This window comes from Oncorhynchus tshawytscha, unplaced genomic scaffold (genome assembly GCF_018296145.1).
Source record: "Oncorhynchus tshawytscha isolate Ot180627B unplaced genomic scaffold, Otsh_v2.0 Un_contig_1312_pilon_pilon, whole genome shotgun sequence".
Lineage (NCBI taxonomy): Eukaryota > Metazoa > Chordata > Actinopteri > Salmoniformes > Salmonidae > Oncorhynchus > Oncorhynchus tshawytscha.
In genome coordinates, this window is record NW_024609628.1 from 36,326 (window position 1) to 61,909 (window position 25,584).

Here is a 25,584-nt window from a genome sequence, read left to right on the forward strand (position 1 = left end):
ATACAACCATCTGATCACACCAGTATATAACCCTAATTATATGAATAACTATACTATAGAACCCTCTGATCACACCAGTATATAACCCTAATTATATGACTAACTATACTATAGAACCATCTGATCACACCAGTATATAACCCTAATTATATGACTAACTATACAACCCTCTGATCACACCAGTATATAACCCTAATTATATACAACCCTCTGATCACACCAGTATATAACCCTAATTATATGACTAACTATAGAACCCTCTGATCACACCAGTATATAACCCTATATTATATGACTAACCAGTATATACCCTAATTATATATAAGAACCCTCTGATCACACCAGTATATAACCCTAATTATATGACTAACTATACTATAGAACCTCTGATCACACCAGTATATAACCCTAATTATATGACTAACTATACTATACAACCATCTGATCACACCAGTATATAACCCTAATTATATGACTAACTATACTATAGAACCTCTGATCACACTGATCACACTCAGTATATAACCCTAATTATATGACTAACTATACAACCTCTGATCACACCAGTATATAACCCTAATTATATGACTAACTATACTATAGAACCTCTGATCACACCAGTATATAACCCTAATTATATGACTAACTATACTATACAACCCTCTGATCACACCAGTATATAACCCTAATTATATGACTAACTATAACCCTCTGATCACACCAGTATATAACCCTAATTATATGACTAACTATAGAACCCTCTGACAACACCAGTATATAACCCTAATTATATGACTAACTATACTATAGAACCATCTGATCACACCAGTATATAACCCTAATTATATGACTAACTATACAACCCTCTGACACACCAGTATATAACCCTAATTATATGACTAACTATACTATAGAACCCTCTGATCACACCAGTATATAACCCTAATTATATGACTAACTACTATAGAACCCTCTGACAACACCAGTATATAACCTAATTATATGACTAACTATACTATAGAACCATCTGATCACACCAGTATATAACCCTAATTATATGACTAACTATACTATAGAACCATCTGATCACACCAGTATATAACCCTAATTATATGACTAACTATAGAACCCTCTGATCACACCAGTATATAACCCTAATTATATAGACTGATAACTATATAACCCTAATTATATGACTAACTATACTATAGAACCCTCTGATCACACCAGTATATAACCCTAATTATATGACGAACTATAGAACCCTCTGACAACACCAGTATATAACCCTAATTATATGACTAACTATACTATAGAACCCTCTGAATACACCAGTATATAACCCTAATTATATGACTAACTATACTATACAACCCTCTGATCACACCAGTATATAACCCTAATTATATGACTAACTATTCAACCCTCTGATCACACCAGTATATAACCCTAATTATATGACTAACTATTCAACCCTCTGATCACACCAGTATATAACCCTAATTATATGACTAACTATACTATAGAACAATCTGATCACACCAGTATATAACCCTAATTATATGACTAACTATACTATACAACCATCTGATCACACCAGTATATAACCCTAATTATATGACTAACTATACTATACAACCATCTGATCACACCAGTATATAACCCTAATTATATGACTAACTATACTATAGAACCCTCTGATCACACCAGTATATAACCCTAATTATATGACTAACTACACTATAGAACCATCTGATCACACCAGTATATAACCCTAATTATATGACTAACTATACAACCCTCTGATCACACCAGTATATAACCCTAATTATATGACTAACTATTCAACCCTCTGATCACACCAGTATATAACCCTAATTATATGACTAACTATAGAACCCTCTGATCACACCAGTATATAACCCTAATTATATGACTAACTATAGAACCCTCTGATCACACCAGTATATAACCCTAATTATATGACTAACTATTAAACCCTCTGATCACACCAGTATATAACCCTAATTATATGACTAACTATTCAACCCTCTGATCACACCAGTATATAATCCTAATTATATGATTAACTATACTATACAACCATCTGATCACACCAGTATATAACCCTAATTATATGAATAACTACACTATAGAACCATCTGATCACACCAGTATATAACCCTAATTATATGACTAACTATACTATAGAACCATCTGATCACACCAGTATATAACTCTAATTATATGACTAACTATACAACCCTCTGACAACACCAGTATATAACCCTAATTATATGACTAACTATAGAACCCTCTGATCACACCAGTATATAACCCTAATTATATGACTAACTATACTATACAACCCTCTGATCACACCAGTATATAACCCTAATTATATGACTAACTATAGAACCCTCTGATCACACCAGTATATAACCCTAATTATATGACTAACTACACTATAGAACCATCTGATCACACCAGTATATAACCCTAATTATATGTCTAACTATAGAACCCTCTGATCACACCAGTATATAACCCTAATTATATGACTAACTACACTATAGAACCATCTGATCACACCAGTATATAACCCTAATTATATGACTAACTATACTATAGAACCCTCTGATCACACCAGTATATAACCCTAATTATATGACTAACTATACAACCCTCTGATCACACCAACTAACTATACTATAGAACCCTCTGATCACACCAGTATATAACCCTAATTATATGACTAACTATACTATACAACCCTCTGATCACACCAGTATATAACCCTAATTATATGACTAACTATACAACCCTCTGATCACACCAGTATATAACCCTAATTATATGACTAACTATTCAACCCTCTGATCACACCAGTATATAACCCTAATTATATGACTAACTATACTATAGAACCCCTCTGATCACACCAGTATATAACCCTAATTATATGACTAACTATACTATACAACCATCTGATCACACCAGTATATAACCCTAATTATATGACTAACTATACTATACAACCATCTGATCACACCAGTATATAACCCTAATTATATGACTAACTATACTATAGAACCATCTGACACACCAGTATATAACCCTAATTATATGACTAACTATACAACCCTCTGATCACACCAGTATATAACCCTAATTATATGACTAACTATCAATGTCACTAATATGACTAACTATTCAACCCTCTGATCACACCAGTATATAACCCTAATTATATGACTAACTATAGAACCCTCTGATCACACCAGTATATAACCCTAATTATATGACTAACTATAGAACCCTCTGATCACACCAGTATATAACCCTAATCATATGACTAACTATTCAACCTCTGATCACACCAGTATATAACCCTAATTATATGACTAACTATTCAACCCTCTGATCACACCAGTATATAACCCTAATTATATGACTAACTATACTATACAACCATCTGATCACACCAGTATATAACCCTAATTATATGAATAACTATACTATAGAACCCTCTGATCACACCAGTATATAATCCTAATTATATGACTAACTATACTATACAACCATCTGATCACACCAGTATATAACCCTAATTATATGACTAACTATACTATACAACCATCTGATCACACCAGTATATAACCCTAATTATATTACTAACTATACTATAGAACCATCTGACAACACCCGTATATAATCCTAATTATATGACTAACCATACAACCCTCTGATCACACCAATATATAACTCTAATTATATGACTAACTATACAACCCTCTGACAACACCAGTATATAACCCTAATTATATGACTAACTATAGAACCCTCTGATCACACCAGTATATAACCCTAATTATATGACTAACTATACTATACAACCCTCTGATCACACCAGTATATAACCCTAATTATATGACTAACTATACTATAGAACCATCTGATCACACCAGTATATAACCCTAATTATATGACTAACTATACTATAGAACCATCTGATCACACCAGTATAGAACCCTAATTATATGACTAACTATACTATACAACCATCTGATCACACCACTATATAACCCTAATTATATGACTAACTATACTATAGAACCCTCTGATCACACCAGTATATAACCCTAATTATATGACTAACTATACTATAGAACCCTCTGATCACACCAGTATATAACCCTAATTATATGACTAACTATACTATAGAACCATCTGAACACACCAGTATATAACCCTAATTATATGACTAACTATACTATACAACCCTCTGATCACACCAGTATATAACCCTAATCATATGACTAACTATTCAACCCTCTGATCACACCAGTATATAACCCTAATTATATGACTAACTATAGAACCCTCTGACACACCAGTATATAACCCTAATTATATGACTAACTATACTATAGAACCATCTGTCACACCAGTATATAACCCTAATTATATGACTAACTATACAACCCTCTGACAACACCAGTATATAACCCTAATTATATGACTAACTGTACTATAGAACCCTCTGATCACACCAGTATATAACCCTAATTATATGACTAACTACACTATAGAACCCTCTGACAACACCAGTATATAACCCTAATTATATGACTAACTATACTATAGAACCATCTGATCACACCAGTATATAACCCTAATTATATGACTAACTATACTATAGAACCATCTGACAACACCAGTATATAACCCTAATTATATGACTAACTATAGAACCTCTGATCACACCAGTATATAACCCTAATTATATATGACTAACTATACTATAGAACCCTCTGATCACACCAGTATATAACCCTAATTATATGACTAACTATACTATACAACCCTCTGATCACACCAGTATATAACCCTAATTATATGACTAACTATTCAACCCTCTGATCACACCAGTATATAACCCTAATTATATGACTAACTATACTATAGAACAATCTGATCACACCAGTATAGAACCCTAATTATATGACTAACTATACTGTACAACCCTCTGATCACACCAGTATATAACCCTAATCATATGACTAACTATTCAACCCTCTGATCACACCAGTATATAACCCTAATTATATGACTAACTATTCAACCCTCTGATCACACCAGTATATAACCCTAATTATATGACTAACTATACTATACAACCATCTGATCACACCAGTATATAACCCTAATTATATGACTAACTATACTATACAACCATCTGATCACACCAGTATATAACCCTAATTATATGACTAACTATACTATACAACCATCTGATCACACCAGTATATAACCCTAATTATATGAATAACTATACTATAGAACCCTATGATCACACCAGTATATAACCCTAATTATATGACTAACTATACTATAGAACCATCTGACAACACCAGTATATAACCCTAATTATATGACTAACTATCAACAACCCTCTGATCACACCAGTATATAACCCTAATTATATGACTAACTATTCAACCCTCTGATCACACCAGTATATAACCCTAATTATATGACTAACTATAGAACCCTCTGATCACAGTATATAACCCTAAGTATATAACCTAATCTATATGTATAACCCTAATTATATGACTATAGAACCCTCTGATCACACCAGTATATAACCCTAATTATATGACTAACTATACTATAGAACCATCTGATCACACCAGTATAGAACCCTAATTATATGACTAACTATACTATACAACCATCTGATCACACCACTATATAACCCTAATTATATGACTAACTATACTATAGAACCCTCTGATCACACCAGTATATAACCCTAATTATATGACTAACTATAGAACCCTCTGATCACACCAGTATATAACCCTAATTATATGACTAACTATACTATACAACCCTCTGATCACACCAGTATATAACCCTAATTATATGACTAACTATACTATAGAACCCTCTGACCACACCAGTATATAACCCTAATTATATGACTAACTATTCAACCCTCTGATCACACCAGTATATAACCCTAATTATATGACTAACTGAGAACCTCTGACACACCAGTATATAACCCTAATTATATGACTAACTATACTATAGAACCATCTGATCACACCAGTATATAACCCTATTATTATAACTAACTATACAACCCTCTGACAACACCAGTATATAACCCTAATTATATGACTAACTATAGAACCCTCTGATCACACCAGTATATAACCCTAATTATATGACTAACTACACTATAGAACCCTCTGATCACACCAGTATATAACCCTAATTATATGACTAACTACACTATAGAACCATCTGATCACACCAGTATATAACCCTAATTATATGACTAACTACACTATAGAACCCTCTGATCACACCAGTATATAATCCTAATTATATGACTAACTATGAACCCTCTGATCACAGTATATAACCCTAATTATATGACTAACTATAGAACCATCTGATCACACCACTATATAACCCTAATTATATGACTAACTATACTATAGAACCCTCTGATCACACCAGTATATAACCCTAATTATATGACTGAACTATAGAACCCTCTGACCACACCAGTATATAACCCTAATTATATGACTAACTATACTATAGAACCATCTGATCACACCAGTATATAACCCTAATTATATGACTAACTATGCTATAGAACCCTCTGATCACACCAGTATATAACCCTAATCATATGACTAACTATTCAACCCTCTGGTCACACCAGTATATAACCCTAATTATATGACTAACTATTCAACCCTCTGATCACACCAGTATATAACCCTAATTATATGACTAACTATACTATAGAACCTCTGATCACACCAGTATATAATCCTAATTATATGACTAACTATACTATACAACCATCTGATCACACCAGTATATAACCCTAATTATATGACTAACTATACTATACAACCATCTGATCACACCAGTATATAACCCTAATTATATGTCTAACTATAGAACCCTCTGATCACACCAGTATATAACCCTAATTATATGACTAACTACACTATAGAACCATCTGATCACACCAGTATATAACCCTAATTATATGACTAACTATACAACCCTCTGATCACACCAGTATATAACCCTAATTATATGACTAACTATTCAACCCTCTGATCACACCAGTATATAACCCTAATTATATGACTAACTATAGAACCCTCTGATCACACCAGTATATAACCCTAATTATATGACTAACTATAGAACCCTCTATCACACTATACCCTAATTATATGACTAACTATACTATAGAACCATCTGATCACACCAGTATATAACCCTAATTATGTGACTAACTATACAACCCTCTGACAACACCAGTATATAACCCTAATTATATGACTAACTATACTATAGAACCATCTGATCACACCAGTATATAACCCTAATTATATGACTAACTATACTATACAACCATCTGACAACACCCGTATATAATCCTAATTATATGACTAACCATACAACCCTCTGATCACACCAATATATAACTCTAATTATATGACTAACTATACAACCCTCTGACAACACCAGTATATAACCCTAATTATATGACTAACTACAGAACCCTCTGATCACACCAGTATATAACCCTAATTATATGACTAACTATACTATACAACCCTCTGATCACACCAGTATATAACCCTAATTATATGACTAACTATAGAACCCTCTGATCACACCAGTATATAACCCTAATTATATGACTAACTACACTATAGAACCATCTGATCACACCAGTATATAACCCTAATTATATGTCTAACTATAGAACCCTCTGATCACACCAGTATATAACCCTAATTATATGACTAACTATACTATACAACCATCTGATCACACCAGTATATATCCCTATTATATATATGACTAACTATACTATAGAACCCTCTGATCACACCAGTATATAATCCTAATTATATGACTAACTATACAACCCTCTGATCACACCAGTATATAACCCTAATTATATGACTAACTATACTATAGAACCCTCTGATCACACCAGTATATAACCCTAATTATATGACTAACTATACTATACAACCCTCTGATCACACCAGTATATAACCCTAATTATATGACTAACTATACAACCCTCTGATCACACCAGTATATAACCCTAATTATATGACTAACTATAGAACCCTCTGACAACACCAGTATATAACCCTAATTATATGACTAACTATACTATAGAACCATCTGATCACACCAGTATATAACCCTAATTATATGACTAACTATACAACCCTCTGATCAACACCAGTATATAACCCTAATTATATGACTAACTATAGAACCCTCTGATCACACCAGTATATAACCCTAATTATATGACTAACTATACTATAGAACCATCTGACACACCAGTATATAACCCTAATTATATGTCTAACTATTCAACCCTCTGATCACACCAGTATATAACCCTAATTATATGACTAACTATTCAACCCTCTGATCACACCAGTATATAACCCTAATTATATGACTAACTATACTATAGAACCCTCTGATCACACCAGTATATAACCCTAATTATATGACTAACTATTCAACCCTCTGATCACACCAGTATATAACCCTAATTATATGACTAACTATTCAACCCTCTGATCACACCAGTATATAACCCTAATTATATGACTAACTATACTATAGAACCCTCTGATCACACCAGTATATAACCCTAATTATATGACTAACTATACAACCCTCTGATCACACCAGTATATAACCCTAATTATATGACTAACTATACTATACAACCATCTGATCACACCAGTATATAACCCTAATTATATGACTAACTATACTATAGAACCCTCTGATCACACCAGTATATACCCCTAACTACTATACAACCCTCTGATCACACCAGTATATAACCCTAATTATATGACTAACTATTCAACCCTCTGATCACACCAGTATATAACCCTAATTATATGACTAACTATACTATACAACCATCTGATCACACCAGTATATAACCCTAATTATATGACTAACTATACTATAGAACCATCTGATCACACCAGTATATAACCCTAATTATATGACTAACTATACTAACCCTCTGATCACACCAGTATATAACCCTAATTATATGACTAACTATACTATACAACCATCTGATCACACCAGTATATAACCCTAATTATATGACTAACTATACTATACAACCATCTGATCACACCAGTATATAACCCTAATTATATGACTAACTATACTATACAACCCTCTGATCACACCAGTATATAACCCTAATTATATGACTAACTATACAACCCTCTGATCACACCAGTATATAACCCTAATTATATGACTAACTATAGAACCCTCTGACAACACCAGTATATAACCCTAATTATATGACTAACTATACTATAGAACCATCTGATCACACCAGTATATAACCCTAATTATATGACTAACTATACTATAGAACCCTCTGATCACACCAGTATATAACCCTAATTATATGACTAACTATACTATAGAACCATCTGATCACACCAGTATATAACCCTAATTATATGACTAACTATACTATACAACCCTCTGATCACACCAGTATATAACCCTAATCATATGATAATGAACTAACAGTATATAACCCTAATTATATGACTAACTATAGAACCCTCTGATCACACCAGTATATAACCCTAATTATATGACTAACTATAGAACCCTCTGATCACACCAGTATATAACCCTAATTATATGACTAACTATACAACCCTCTGACAACACCAGTATATAACCCTAATTATATGACTAACTGTACTATAGAACCCTCTGATCACACCAGTATATAACCCTAATTATATGACTAACTATACTATAGAACCCTCTGACACACCAGTATATAACCCTAATTATATGACTAACTATACTATAGAACCATCTGATCACACCAGTATATAACCCTAATTATATGACTAACTATACTATAGAACCATCTGATCACACCAGTATATAACCCTAATTATATGTCTAACTATAGAACCCTCTGATCACACCAGTATATAACCCTAATTATATGACTAACTACACTATAGAACCATCTGATCACACCAGTATATAACCCTAATTATATGACGAACTATAGAACCCTCTGACAACACCAGTATATAACCCTAATTATATGACTAACTATACTATAGAACCCTCTGAATACACCAGTATATAACCCTAATTATATGACTAACTATACTATACAACCATCTGATCACACCAGTATATAACCCTAATCACATGACTAACTATTCAACCCTCTGGTCACACCAGTATATAACCCTAATTATATGACTAACTATCAACCCTCTGATCACACCAGTATATAACCCTAATTATATGACTAACTATACTATAGAACCCTCTGATCACACCAGTATATAACCCTAATTATATGACTAACTATACTATAGAACCCTCTGATCACACCAGTATATAACCCTAATTATATGACTAACTATACTATAGAACCATCTGACAACACCAGTATATAACCCTAATTATATGACTAACTATAGAACCCTCTGATCACACCAGTATATAACCCTAATTATATGACTAACTATAGAACCCTCTGATCACACCAGTATATAACCCTAATTATATGACTAACTACACTATAGAACCATCTGATCACACCAGTATATAACCCTAATTATATGACTAACTATAGAACCCTCTGATCACACCAGTATATAACCCTAATTATATGACTAACTATACTATACAACCATCTGATCACACCAGTATATAACCCTAATTATATGACTAACTATACTATACAACCATCTGATCACACCAGTATATAACCCTAATTATATGAATAACTATACTATAGAACCCTCTGATCACACCAGTATATAATCCTAATTATATGACTAACTATACTATACAACCATCTGATCACACCAGTATATAACCCTAATTATATGACTAACTATACTATACAACCATCTGATCACACCAGTATATAACCCTAATTATATGACTAACTATACTATAGAACCCTCTGATCACACCAGTATATAACCCTAATTATATGACTAACTATACTATAGAACCATCTGACAACACCCGTATATAATCCTAATTATATGACTAACCATACAACCCTCTGATCACACCAGTATATAACCCTAATTATATGACTAACTATAGAAACCTCTGATCACACCAGTATATAACCCTAATTATATGACTAACTATAGAACCCTCTGATCACACCAGTATATAACCCTAATTATATGACTAACTATAGAACCCTCTGATCACACCAGTATATAACCCTAATTATATGACTAACTATACTGTACAACCCTCTGATCACACCAGTATATAACCCTAATCATATGACTAACTATTCAACCCTCTGATCACACCAGTATATAACCCTAATTATATGACTAACTATACTATACAAACATCTGATCACACCAGTATATAACCCTAATTATATTACTAACTATACTATAGAACCATCTGACAACACCCGTATATAATCCTAATTATATGACTAACCATACAACCCTCTGATCACACCAATATATAACTCTAATTATATGACTAACTATACAACCCTCTGACAACACCAGTATATAACCCTAATTATATGACTAACTACAGAACCCTCTGATCACACCAGTATATAACCCTAATTATATGACTAACTATACTATACAACCCTCTGATCACACCAGTATATAACCCTAATTATATGACTAACTATAGAACCCTCTGATCACACCAGTATATAACCCTAATTATATGACTAACTACACTATAGAACCATCTGATCACACCAGTATATAACCCTAATTATATGTCTAACTATAGAACCATCTGATCACACCAGTATATAATCCTAATTATATGACTAACTATACTATACAACCATCTGATCACACCAGTATATAACCCTAATTATATGAATAACTATACTATAGAACCCTCTGATCACACCAGTATATAACCTAATTATATGACTAACTATATTATAGAACCATCTGACAACACCAGTATATAATCCTAATTATATGACTAACTATACAACCCTCTGATCACACCAATATATAACCCTAATTATATGACTAACTATACTATACAACCCTCTGATCACACCAGTATATAACCCTAATTATATGACTAACTATACAACCCTCTGATCACACCAGTATATAACCCTAATTATATGACTAACTATAGAACCCTCTGACAACACCAGTATATAACCCTAATTATATGACTAACTATACTATAGAACCATCTGATCACACCAGTATATAACCCTAATTATGTGACTAACTATACAACCCTCTGACAACACCAGTATATAACCCTAATTATATGACTAATTGTCCTATAGAACCCTCTGATCACACCAGTATATAACCCTAATTATATGACTAACTATACTATAGAACCATCTGACAACACCAGTATATAACCCTAATTATATGACTAACTATAGAACCCTCTGATCACACCAGTATATAACCCTAATTATATGACTAACTATAGAACCATCTGATCACACCAGTATATAACCCTAATTATATGACTAACTATACTATAGAACCCTCTGATCACACCAGTATATAACCCTAATTATATGACGAACTATTCAACCCTCTGGTCACACCAGTATATAACCCTAATTATATGACTAACTATTCAACCCTCTGATCACACCAGTATATAACCCTAATTATATGACTAACTATACTATAGAACCCTCTGATCACACCAGTATATAACCCTAATTATATGACTAACTATACTATACAACCATCTGATCACACCAGTATATAACCCTAATTATATGACTAACTATACTATACAACCATCTGATCACACCAGTATATAACCCTAATTATATGACTAACTATACTATAGAACCCTCTGATCACACCAGTATATAACCCTAATTATATTACTAACTATACTATAGAACCATCTGACAACACCCGTATATAATCCTAATTATATGACTAACCATACAACCCTCTGATCACACCAATATATAACCCTAATTATATGACTAACTATACAACCCTCTGATCACACCAGTATATAACCCTAATTATATGACTAACTATAGAACCCTCTGATCACACCAGTATATAACCCTAATTATATGACTAACTATCTATACAACCATCTGAACACACCAGTATATAACCCTAATTATATGACTAACTATACTATAGAACCATCTGATCACACCAGTATATAACCCTAATTATATGTCTAACTATAGAACCCTCTGATCACACCAGTATATAACCCTAATTATATGACTAACTATACTATACAACCCTCTGATCACACCAGTATATAACCCTAATTATATGACTAACTATACTATACAACCATCTGATCACACCACTATATAACCCTAATTATATGACTAACTATACTATAGAACCCTCTGATCACACCAGTATATAACCCTAATTATATGACTAACTATACTATACAACCCTCTGATCACACCAGTATATAACCCTAATTATATGACTAACTATAGAACCCTCTGACAACACCAGTATATAACCCTAATTATATGACTAACTATACTATAGAACCATCTGATCACACCAGTATATAACCCTAATTATGTGACTAACTATACAACCCTCTGACAACACCAGTATATAACCCTAATTATATGACTAACTATACTATAGAACCATCTGATCACACCAGTATATAACCCTAATTATATGACTAACTATACTATACAACCATCTGATCACACCAGTATATAACCCTAATTATATGACTAACTATAGAACCCTCTGATCACACCAGTATATAACCCTAATTATATGACTAACTATAGAACCCTCTGATCACACCAGTATATAACCCTAATTATATGACTAACTATAGAACCCTCTGATCACACCAGTATATAACCCTAATTATATGACTAACTATACAACCCTCTGACAACACCAGTATATAACCCTAATTATATGACTAATTGTCCTATAGAACCCTCTGATCACACCAGTATATAACCCTAATTATATGACGAACTATAGAACCCTCTGACAACACCAGTATATAACCCTAATTATATGACTAACTACACTATAGAACCATCTGATCACACCAGTATATAACCCTAATTATATGACTAACTATACTATAGAACCATCTGATCACACCAGTATAGAACCCTAATTATATGACTAACTATACTATAGAACCATCTTATCACACCACTATATAACCCTAATTATATGACTAACTATACTATAGAACCCTCTGATCACACCAGTATATAACCCTAATTATATGACGAACTATAGAACCCTCTGACAACACCAGTATATAACCCTAATTATATGACTAACTATACTATAGAACCCTCTGAATACACCAGTATATAACCCTAATTATATGACTAACTATACTATACAACCCTCTGATCACACCAGTATATAACCCTAATCACATGACTAACTATTCAACCCTCTGGTCACACCAGTATATAACCCTAATTATATGACTAACTATTCAACCCTCTGATCACACCAGTATATAACCCTAATTATATGACTAACTATACTATAGAACCCTCTGATCCCACCAGTATATAACCCTAATTATATGACTAACTATACTATAGAACCCTCTGATCACACCAGTATATAACCCTAATTATATGACTAACTATACTATAGAACCATCTGATCACACCAGTATATAACCCTAATTATATGACTAACTATAGAACCTCTGATCACACCAGTATATAACCCTAATTATATGACTAACTATAGAACCCTCTGATCACACCAGTGTATAACCCTAATTATATGACTAACTATACTATAGAACCATCTGATCACACCAGTATATAACCCTAATTATATGTCTAACTATAGAATCCTCTGATCACACCAGTATATAACCCTAATTATATGACTAACTATACTATACAACCATCTGATCACACCAGTATATAACCCTAATTATAAGACTAACTATACTATACAACCATCTGATCACACCAGTATATAACCCTAATTATAAGACTAACTATACTATACAACCCTCTGATCACACCAGTATATAACCCTAATTATATGGCTAACTATACTATACAACCATCTGATCACACCAGTATATAACCCTAATTATAAGACTAACTATACTATACAACCATCTGATCACACCAGTATATAACCCTAATTATATGACTAACTATACAACCCTCTGATCACACCAGTATATAACCCTAATTATATGACTAACTATAGAACCCTCTGACAACACCAGTATATAACCCTAATTATATGACTAACTATACTATAGAACCATCTGATCACACCAGTATATAACCCTAATTATATGACTAACTATACAACCCTCTGACAACACCAGTATATAACCTAATTATATGACTAACTATACTATAGAACCCTCTGACAACACCAGTATATAACCCTAATTATATGACTAACTATACTATAGAACCATCTGATCACACCAGTATATAACCCTAATATATGACTAACTATTCAACCCTCTGGTCACACCAGTATATAACCCTAATTATATGACTAACTATTCAACCCTCTGATCACACCAGTATATAACCCTAATTATATGACTAACTATACTATAGAACCCTCTGATCCCACCAGTATATAACCCTAATTATATGACTAACTATACTATAGAACCATCTGACACACCAGTATATAACCCTAATTATATGACTAACTATAGAACCCTCTGATCACACCAGTATATAACCCTAATTATATGAATAACTATAGAACCCTCTGATCACACATGTATATAACCCTAATTATATGACTAACTATACTATAGAACCATCTGATCACACCAGTATATAACCCTAATTATATGACTAACTATTCAACCCTCTGATCACACCAGTATATAACCCTAATTATATGACTAACTATACTATACAACCATCTGATCACACCAGTATATAACCCTAATTATATGACTAACTATACTATACAACCATCTGATCACACCAGTATATAACCCTAATTATATGACTAACTATACTATACAACCCTCTGATCACACCAGTATATAACCCTAATTATATGACTAACTATACTATACAACCATCTGATCACACCAGTATATAACCCTAATTATATGACTAACTACACTATAGAACCATCTGATCACACCAGTATATAACCCTAATTATATGACGAACTATAGAACCCTCTGACAACACCAGTATATAACCCTAATTATATGACGAACTATAGAACCCTCTGACAACACCAGTATATAACCCTAATTATATGACTAACTATACTATAGAACCCTCTGAATACACCAGTATATAACCCTAATTATATGACTAACTATACAACCCTCTGACAACACCAGTATATAACACTAATTATATGACTAACTATACTATAGAACCCTCTGATCACACCAGTATATAACCCTAATTATATGACTAACTATACTATAGAACCATCTGATCACACCAGTATATAACCCTAATTATATGACTAACTATACTATAGAACCATCTGATCACACCAGTATATAACCCTAATTATATGTCTAACTATAGAACCCTCTGATCACACCAGTATATAACCCTAATTATATGACTAACTATAGAAACCTCTGATCACACCAGTATATAACCCTAATTATATGACTAACTATAGAACCCTCTGATCACACCAGTATATAACCCTAATTATATGACTAACTATACTATAGAACCCTCTGACAACACCAGTATATAACCCTAATTATATGACTAACTATACTATAGAACCCTCTGATCACACCAGTATATAACCCTAATTATATGTCTAACTATAGAACCCTCTGATCACACCAGTATATAACCCTAATTATATGACTAACTACACTATAGAACCATCTGATCACACCAGTATATAACCCTAATTATATGTCTAACTATAGAACCCTCTGATCACACCAGTATATAACCCTAATTATATGACTAACTACACTATAGAACCATCTGATCACACCAGTATATAACCCTAATTATATGACTAACTATTCAACCCTCTGACCACACCAGTATATAACCCTAATTATATGACTAACTATACTATAGAACAATCTGATCACACCAGTATATAACCCTAATTATGTGACTAACTATACTATAGAACCCTCTGATCCCACCAGTATATAACCCTAATTATATGACTAACTATACTATAGAACCATCTGACAACACCAGTATATAACCCTAATTATATGACTAACTATAGAACCCTCTGATCACACCAGTATATAACCCTAATTATATGACTAACTATAGAACCCTCTGATCACACCAGTGTATAACCCTAATTATATGACTAACTATACTATAGAACCATCTGATCACACCAGTATATAACCCTAATTATATGTCTAACTATAGAACAACCTCTGATCACACCAGTATATAACCCTAATTATATGACTAACTATACTATACAACCATCTGATCACACCAGTATATAACCCTAATTATAAGACTAACTATACTATACAACCATCTGATCACACCAGTATATAACCCTAATTATAAGACTAACTATACTATACAACCTCTGATCACACCAGTATATAACCCTAATTATATGACTAACTCTACTATACAACCATCTGATCACACCAGTATATAACCCTAATTATAAGACTAACTATACTATACAACCATCTGATCACACCAGTATATAACCCTAATTATATGACTAACTATACAACCCTCTGATCACACCAGTATATAACCCTAATTATATGACTAACTATAGAACCCTCTGACAACACCAGTATATAACCCTAATTATATGACTAACTATACTATAGAACCATCTGATCACACCAGTATATAACCCTAATTATATGACTAACTATACAACCCTCTGACAACACCAGTATATAACACTAATTATATGACTAACTATACTATAGAACCCTCTGACAACACCAGTATATAACCCTAATTATATGACTAACTATACTATAGAACCATCTGATCACACCAGTATATAACCCTAATTATATGACTAACTATACTATAGAACCATCTGATCACACCAGTATATAACCCTAATTATATGACTAACTATAGAACCCTCTGATCACACCAGTATATAACCCTAATTATATGACTAAATATAGAACCATCTGATCACACCAGTATATAACCCTAATTATATGTCTAACTATAGAACCCTCTGATCACACCAGTATATAACCCTAATTATATGACTAACTATACTATAGAACCATCTGACAACACCAGTATATAACCCTAATTATATGACTAACTATAGAACCCTCTGATCACACCAGTATATAACCCTAATTATATGACTAACTATAGAACCCTCTGATCACACCAGTGTATAACCCTAATTATATGACTAACTATACTATAGAACCATCTGATCACACCAGTATATAACCCTAATTATATGTCTAACTATAGAATCCTCTGATCACACCAGTATATAACCCTAATTATATGACTAACTATACTATACAACCATCTGATCACACCAGTATATAACCCTAATTATAAGACTAACTATACTATACAACCATCTGATCACACCAGTATATAACCCTAATTATATGACTAACTATACTATACAACCATCTGATCACACCAGTATATAACCCTAATTATATGACTAACTATAGAACCCTCTGATCACACCAGTATATAACCCTAATTATATGACTAACTACACTATAGAACCATCTGATCACACCACTATATAACCCTAATTATATGACTAACTATACTATAGAACCCTCTGATCACACCAGTATATAACCCTAATTATATGACGAACTATAGAACCCTCTGACAACACCAGTATATAACCCTAATTATATGACTAACTATACTATAGAACCCTCTGAATACACCAGTATATAACCCTAATTATATGTCTAACTATAGAACCCTCTGATCACACCAGTATATAACCCTAATTATATGACTAACTATAGAACCATCTGATCACACCAGTATATAACCCTAATTATATGACTAACTATTCAACCCTCTGATCACACCAGTATATAACCCTAATTATGTGACTAACTATACTATAGAACCCTCTGATCCCACCAGTATATAACCCTAATTATATGACTAACTATACTATAGAACCATCTGACAACACCAGTATATAACCCTAATTATATGACTAACTATAGAACCCTCTGATCACACCAGTATATAACCCTAATTATATGACTAACTATAGAACCCTCTGATCACACCAGTATATAACCCTAATTATATGACTAACTACACTATAGAACCATCTGATCACACCAGTATATAACCCTAATTATATGTCTAACTATAGAACCCTCTGATCACACCAGTATATAACCCTAATTATATGACTAACTACACTATAGAACCATCTGATCACACCAGTATATAACCCTAATTATATGACTAACTATACTATAGAACCATCTGATCACACCAGTATATAACCCTAATTATATGACTAACTATACTATACAACCATCTGATCACACCAGTATATAACCCTAATTATATGACTAACTATACTATACAACCATCTGATCACACCAGTATATAACCCTAATTATAAGACTAACTATACTATACAACCATCTGATCACACCAGTATATAACCCTAATTATATGACTAACTATACAACCCTCTGATCACACCAGTATATAACCCTAATTATATGACTAACTATAGAACCTCTGACAACACCAGTATATAACCCTAATTATATGACTAACTATACTATAGAACCATCTGATCACACCAGTATATAACCCTAATTATATGACTAACTATACAACCCTCTGACAACACCAGTATATAACACTAATTATATGACTAACTATACTATAGAACCCTCTGACAACACCAGTATATAACCCTAATTATATGACTAACTATACTATAGAACCATCTGATCACACCAGTATATAACCCTAATTATATGACTAACTATACTATAGAACCATCTGATCACACCAGTATATAACCCTAATTATATGACTAACTGTAGAACCCTCTGATCACACCACTATATAACCCTAATTATATGACTAACTATAGAACCCTCTGATCACACCAGTATATAACCCTAATTATATGTCTAACTATAGAACCCTCTGATCACACCAGTATATAACCCTAATTATATGACTAACTATCTATACAACCATCTGAACACACCAGTATATAACCCTAATTATATGACTAACTATACTATAGAACCCTCTGATCACACCAGTATATAACCCTAATTATATGTCTAACTATAGAACCCTCTGATCACACCAGTATATAACCCTAATTATATGACTAACTATACTATACAACCATCTGAACACACCAGTATATAACCCTAATTATATGACTAACTATACTCTGTTACATGTCCTATGTGGCTCAGACCACTGTGCTTGCAACACCAAGAGTCATGGGTTTGTTTCCTGCTAACCCAAAAGAAAAGGGATTCTTGACTGTCCTTCCTTTTGGACTAAAGTGTGTGTTACCTGCTCGTTGGTTCTGGTCCAGAAGATAGCCAATGAGAAGACAGCGGTAACGGGTGGAGCCAGGTAACTGGTCACTGATTGGATGTAAACGTAGAGCTGTCCGCTATTGGCCGACTGCAGGATTGGAATCCACACCACGCTTATCACCACCAGAATCACTGTTACTATCCTACACACACACACAAACACACACACACACACACACACACACACACACACACACACACACACACACACACACAGTGGAGATTTAGGAACCGTATACAATGACATCATCTCTAAGAATAGAACCTATGTCTAAACAGCAGCTGTTCCTATATGAGTGACTGACCTGCTGACCAATAGCAGCTGTTCCTATATGAGTGACTGACCTGCTGACCAATAACAGCTGTTCCTATATGAGTGACTGACCTGCCGACCAATAGCAGCTGTTCCTATATGAGTGACTGACCTGCTGACCAATAGCAGCTGTTCCAGTGTGAGTGACTGACCTGCCGACCAATAGCAGCTGTTCCAGTGTGAGTGACTGACCTGCCGACCAATAGCAGCTGTTCCTGTGTGAGTGACTGACCTGCTGACCAATAGCAGCTGTTCCAGTGTGAGTGACTGAGACCAATGCAGCTGTTCCAGTATGAGTGACTGACCTGCCGACCAATAGCAGCTGTTCCAGTATGAGTGACTGACCTGAGACCAATAGCAGTTCCAGCAGCTGAGTGACTGACCTGCCGACCAATAGCAGCTGTTCCAGTAGTGAGTGACTGACCTGCCGACCAATAGCAGCTGCAGCTGTTCCAGCTGTGAGTGACTGACCTGCCGACCAATAGCAGCTGTTCCAGCTGTTCCAGTATGAGTGACTGACCTGCCGACCAATAGCAGCTGTTCCAGTGTGAGTGACTGACCTGCCTGACCCATGTGAGTGACTGAGACCAGCTGTTCCAGTATGAGTGACTGACCTGACCCCGACCAATAGCAGCTGTTCCAGTGTGAGTGACTGACCTGCCGACCAATCACAGCTGAATCATCAGCCCCGCAGACTGACCTGTACCGGTACACACAGACCATGGAATAGCAGCTCCCGTTCACGATGGAATCATCAGCCGCCAGTACTTCTTCCAGATGTCCATGGTGAAGAGCGTGGAGGAGGAGTTAAAGATAGAGGTCAACGATGACATCAGGGCCGCCATCATCACTGCTATCATCAGCCCCCGCAGACCTACACACACACATATGGAATCATCAGCCCCGCAGACCTACACACACACACATGGAATCATCAGCCCCGCAGACCTACACACACACACATGGAATCATCAGCCCCGCAGACCTACACACCATGGAATCATCAGCCCCGCAGACCTACACACACACACATGGAATCATCAGCCCCGCAGACCTACACACACACACATGGAATCATCAGCCCCGCAGACCTACACACACACAGACCTACACACACACACATGGAATCATCATCAGCCCCGCAGACCTACACACACACACCATGGAATCATCAGCCCCACATGGAAACCTACACACACACACACATGGAATCATCAGCCCCAGCAGACCTACACACACACACACATGGAATCATCAGCCCCGCAGACCTACACACACACACACATGGAATCATCAGCCCCGCAGACCTACACACACATGGAGAGCGTTGGATTCCATTGACTATTTACACTTATTTTGGGAACGTTCTTAGTTCCTTAAAAAGGGACGGCTTGCACCCGAACAGGAGAGGAGCTCAGATGCTGAGTGCCAGTATCGAAGAGGTACTACAGAAATGATGGGGTATCAGTCTTTGCCTGCAACAGGTTAGGGTTAGGGTTAGAGGTTAGAGGTTAGGGTTAGGGGTTAGGGTAAGGGTTAGAGGTTAGGGGTTAGTGTAAGTGTTAGAGTTAACCCTTATTGACTCGTTTTAATCCACATCCTCTTTCAAGGCACAGGGCTGAGGGTTCAGTTCTAGTCAATCTGGTGTCTATTCCAGTCTCAAGCCAACCCCATGGTATTGTCTATTCCAATTCAAGCCAACCCCATGGTATTGTCTATTCCAATTCAAGCCAAGCCCATGGTATTGTCTATTCCAATTCAGCCCCGTGGTATTGTCTATTCCAAGTCAAGCCAAGCCCATGGTATTGTCTATTCCAGTCCAAGCCAACCCCATGGTATTGTCTATTCCAATTCAGCCCTGTGGTATTGTCTATTCCAAGTCAAGCCAACCCCATGGTATTGTCTATTCCAATTCAAGCCCATTGTATTGTCTATTCCAATTCAAGCCAACCCGACGGTATTGTCTATTCCAATTCAAGCCAACCCCATGGTATTGTCTATTCCAATTCAAGCCCACGGTATTGTCTATTCCAATTCAAACCAACCCCATGGTATTGTCTATTCCAATTCAACCCCATGGTATTGTCTATTCCAATTCAACCCTGTGGTATTGTCTATTCCAATTCAAGCCAACCCCATGGTATTGTCTATTCCAATTCAAGCCAACCCCATGGTATTGTCTATTCCAATTCAACCCCATGGTATTGTCTATTCCAATTCAACCCCATGGTATTGTCTATTCCAATTCAAGCCAACCCCATGGTATTGTCTATTCCAATTCAAGCCAACCCCATGGTATTGTCTATTCCAATTCAAGCCCACGGTATTGTCTATTCCAATTCAAACCAACCCCATGGTATTGTCTATTCCAATTCAACCCCATTGTATTGTCTATTCCAATCCAAGCCAACCCTGTGGTATTGTCTATTCCAATTCAAGCCTGTGGTATTGTCTATTCCAATTCAAGCCTGTGGTATTGTCTATTCCAATTCAACCCCGTGGTATTGTCTATTCCAAATCAAGCCCGTGGTATTGTCTATTCCAATTCAAACCAACCCCATGGTATTGTCTATTCCAATTCAAGCCCGTGGTATTGTCTATTCCAATTCAAGCCAACCCCATGGTATTGTCTATTCCAATTCAAGCCAACCCCATGGTATTGTCTATTCCAATTCAAGCCCATTGTATTGTCTATTCCAATTCAAGCCAACCCGACGGTATTGTCTATTCCAATTCAAGCCAACCCCATGGTATTGTCTATTCCAATTCAAGCCAACCCCATGGTATTGTCTATTCCAATTCAAGCCAACCCCATGGTATTGTCTATTCCAATTCAAGCCAACCCCATGGTATTGTCTATTCCAATTCAAGCCAACCCCATGGTATTGTCTATTCCAATCCAAGCCAACCCCATGGTATTGTCTATTCCAGTTCAAGCCAAGCCCACGGTATTGTCTATTCCAATTCAAGCCAACCCCATGGTATTGTCTATTCCAATTCAAACCAACCCCATGGTATTGTCTATTCCAATTCAAGCCAACCCCATGGTATTGTCTATTCCAATTCAAACCAACCCCATGGTATTGTCTATTCCAATTCAACCCCATGGTATTGTCTATTCCAATCTAGCCAACCCCATGGTATTGTCTATTCCAATTCAAACCAACCCCATGGTATTGTCTATTCCAATTCAACCCCATGGTATTGTCTATTCCAGTTCAAGCCAACCCCATGGTATTGTCTATTCCAGTTCAAGCCCCCATGTGTATTGTCTATTCCAGTTCAAGCCAACCCCATGGTATTGTCTATTCCAAAAGGGCCAACCCCATGGTATTGTCTAGAGACACTGCCAACCCCATTGTATTGTCTATTCCAGTTCAAGCCAACCCCATGGTATTGTCTAAATTCCAGTTCAAGCCAACCCCATGGTATTGTCTATTCCAGCTTCTCAAAGCCAAGCCCATGGTATTGTCTATTCCAGTTGAGCCAAGCCCATGGTATTGTCATTCAGTTCAACCAACCCCATGATATTGTCTATTCCAGTTCAAGCCAACCCCATGGTATTGTCTATTCCAATCAAGCCAAGCCCATGGTATTGTCTATTCCAGTTCAAGCCAAGCCCATGGTATGTCTATTCCAGTTCAAGCCAACCCCATGGTATTGTCTATTCCAGTTCAAGCCAACCCCATGGAGATTTCTAGCCACCCCCATGGTATTGTCTATTCCAGTTCAAGCCAACCCCATGGATTGACATTCAACACCAACCCAGTATTGTCTGAAAAGGGTCATTACCTACTGACCACCCAGAGACATTCTGATCTGAAATCCAGCAGCAGGAGACTTGGACTGATTCATCTAAACGCTACAAGTTAGATTTCTTAAATTTATGTTATTGTAACTTTAGCTTCTCAAACCAATGGCGAGGACATTCATATATATTATGAGCAAGTTCTACGTTCCTGATACATTCTACACCACCCAGAGACATTCTACACAACCCAGAGACATTCTACACAACCCAGAGACATTCTACACAACCCAGAGACATTCTACACCACCCAGAGACATGACTGATACATTCTACACCACCCAGAAACATTCTACACCACCCAGAGACATGACTGATACATTCTACACCACCCAGAGACATTCTACACCACCCAGAGACATGACTGATGCATTCTACACCACCCAGAGACATTCTACACCACCCAGAGACATTCTACACCACCCAGAGACATTCTACACCACCCAGAGACATGACGGATACATTCTACACCACCCAGAGACATTCTACACCACCCAGAGACATTCTACACCACCCAGAGACATGACGGATACAATCTACACCAGGCTTTTACACACATACAGCATTACACACACACACTCACTCACCGCTGGGCATGAGTTCGATGACCAGTTTTGGGAAGGCGATGTTGGAGCAGCCCACCTCCGCTCCACACACCCTCACACACTCCTCTGGGTCCACACACCCCACCGAGTCTGGAACACACAGTTATTACCCTGGTTTTAATGCCTATGATTATTACACACAATTATTACCCTGGTTTTAATGTCTATGACTATTATACACACCATCATTA

At 35.4% G+C, this 25,584-nt stretch overlaps 2 protein-coding genes across 2 annotated transcripts in view; both read right to left on the reverse strand.

Moving 5' to 3' along the window:
* The window catches only part of LOC121845322 (sodium/glucose cotransporter 5-like), a 43,455-nt gene extending 22,649 nt beyond the window's left edge, over positions 1–20,806 (reverse strand). The window contains exon 1 of the mRNA XM_042316460.1: positions 20,642–20,806. The gene's annotated coding sequence lies outside the window, so the exon portion shown is untranslated. The remainder of the gene's footprint in view (positions 1–20,641) is intronic.
* Positions 20,807–21,720: 914 nt separating this feature from the next.
* LOC121845324 (sodium/glucose cotransporter 5-like) overlaps positions 21,721–25,584 on the reverse strand; it is a gene marked incomplete at its 5' end in the record, with an annotated part of 55,828 nt that continues 51,964 nt past the window's right edge. The window contains 2 exons of the mRNA XM_042316464.1: positions 21,721–21,854; positions 25,376–25,483. Of these exons, the coding sequence (XP_042172398.1) occupies positions 21,721–21,854; positions 25,376–25,483 (242 nt within the window). The remainder of the gene's footprint in view (positions 21,855–25,375; positions 25,484–25,584) is intronic.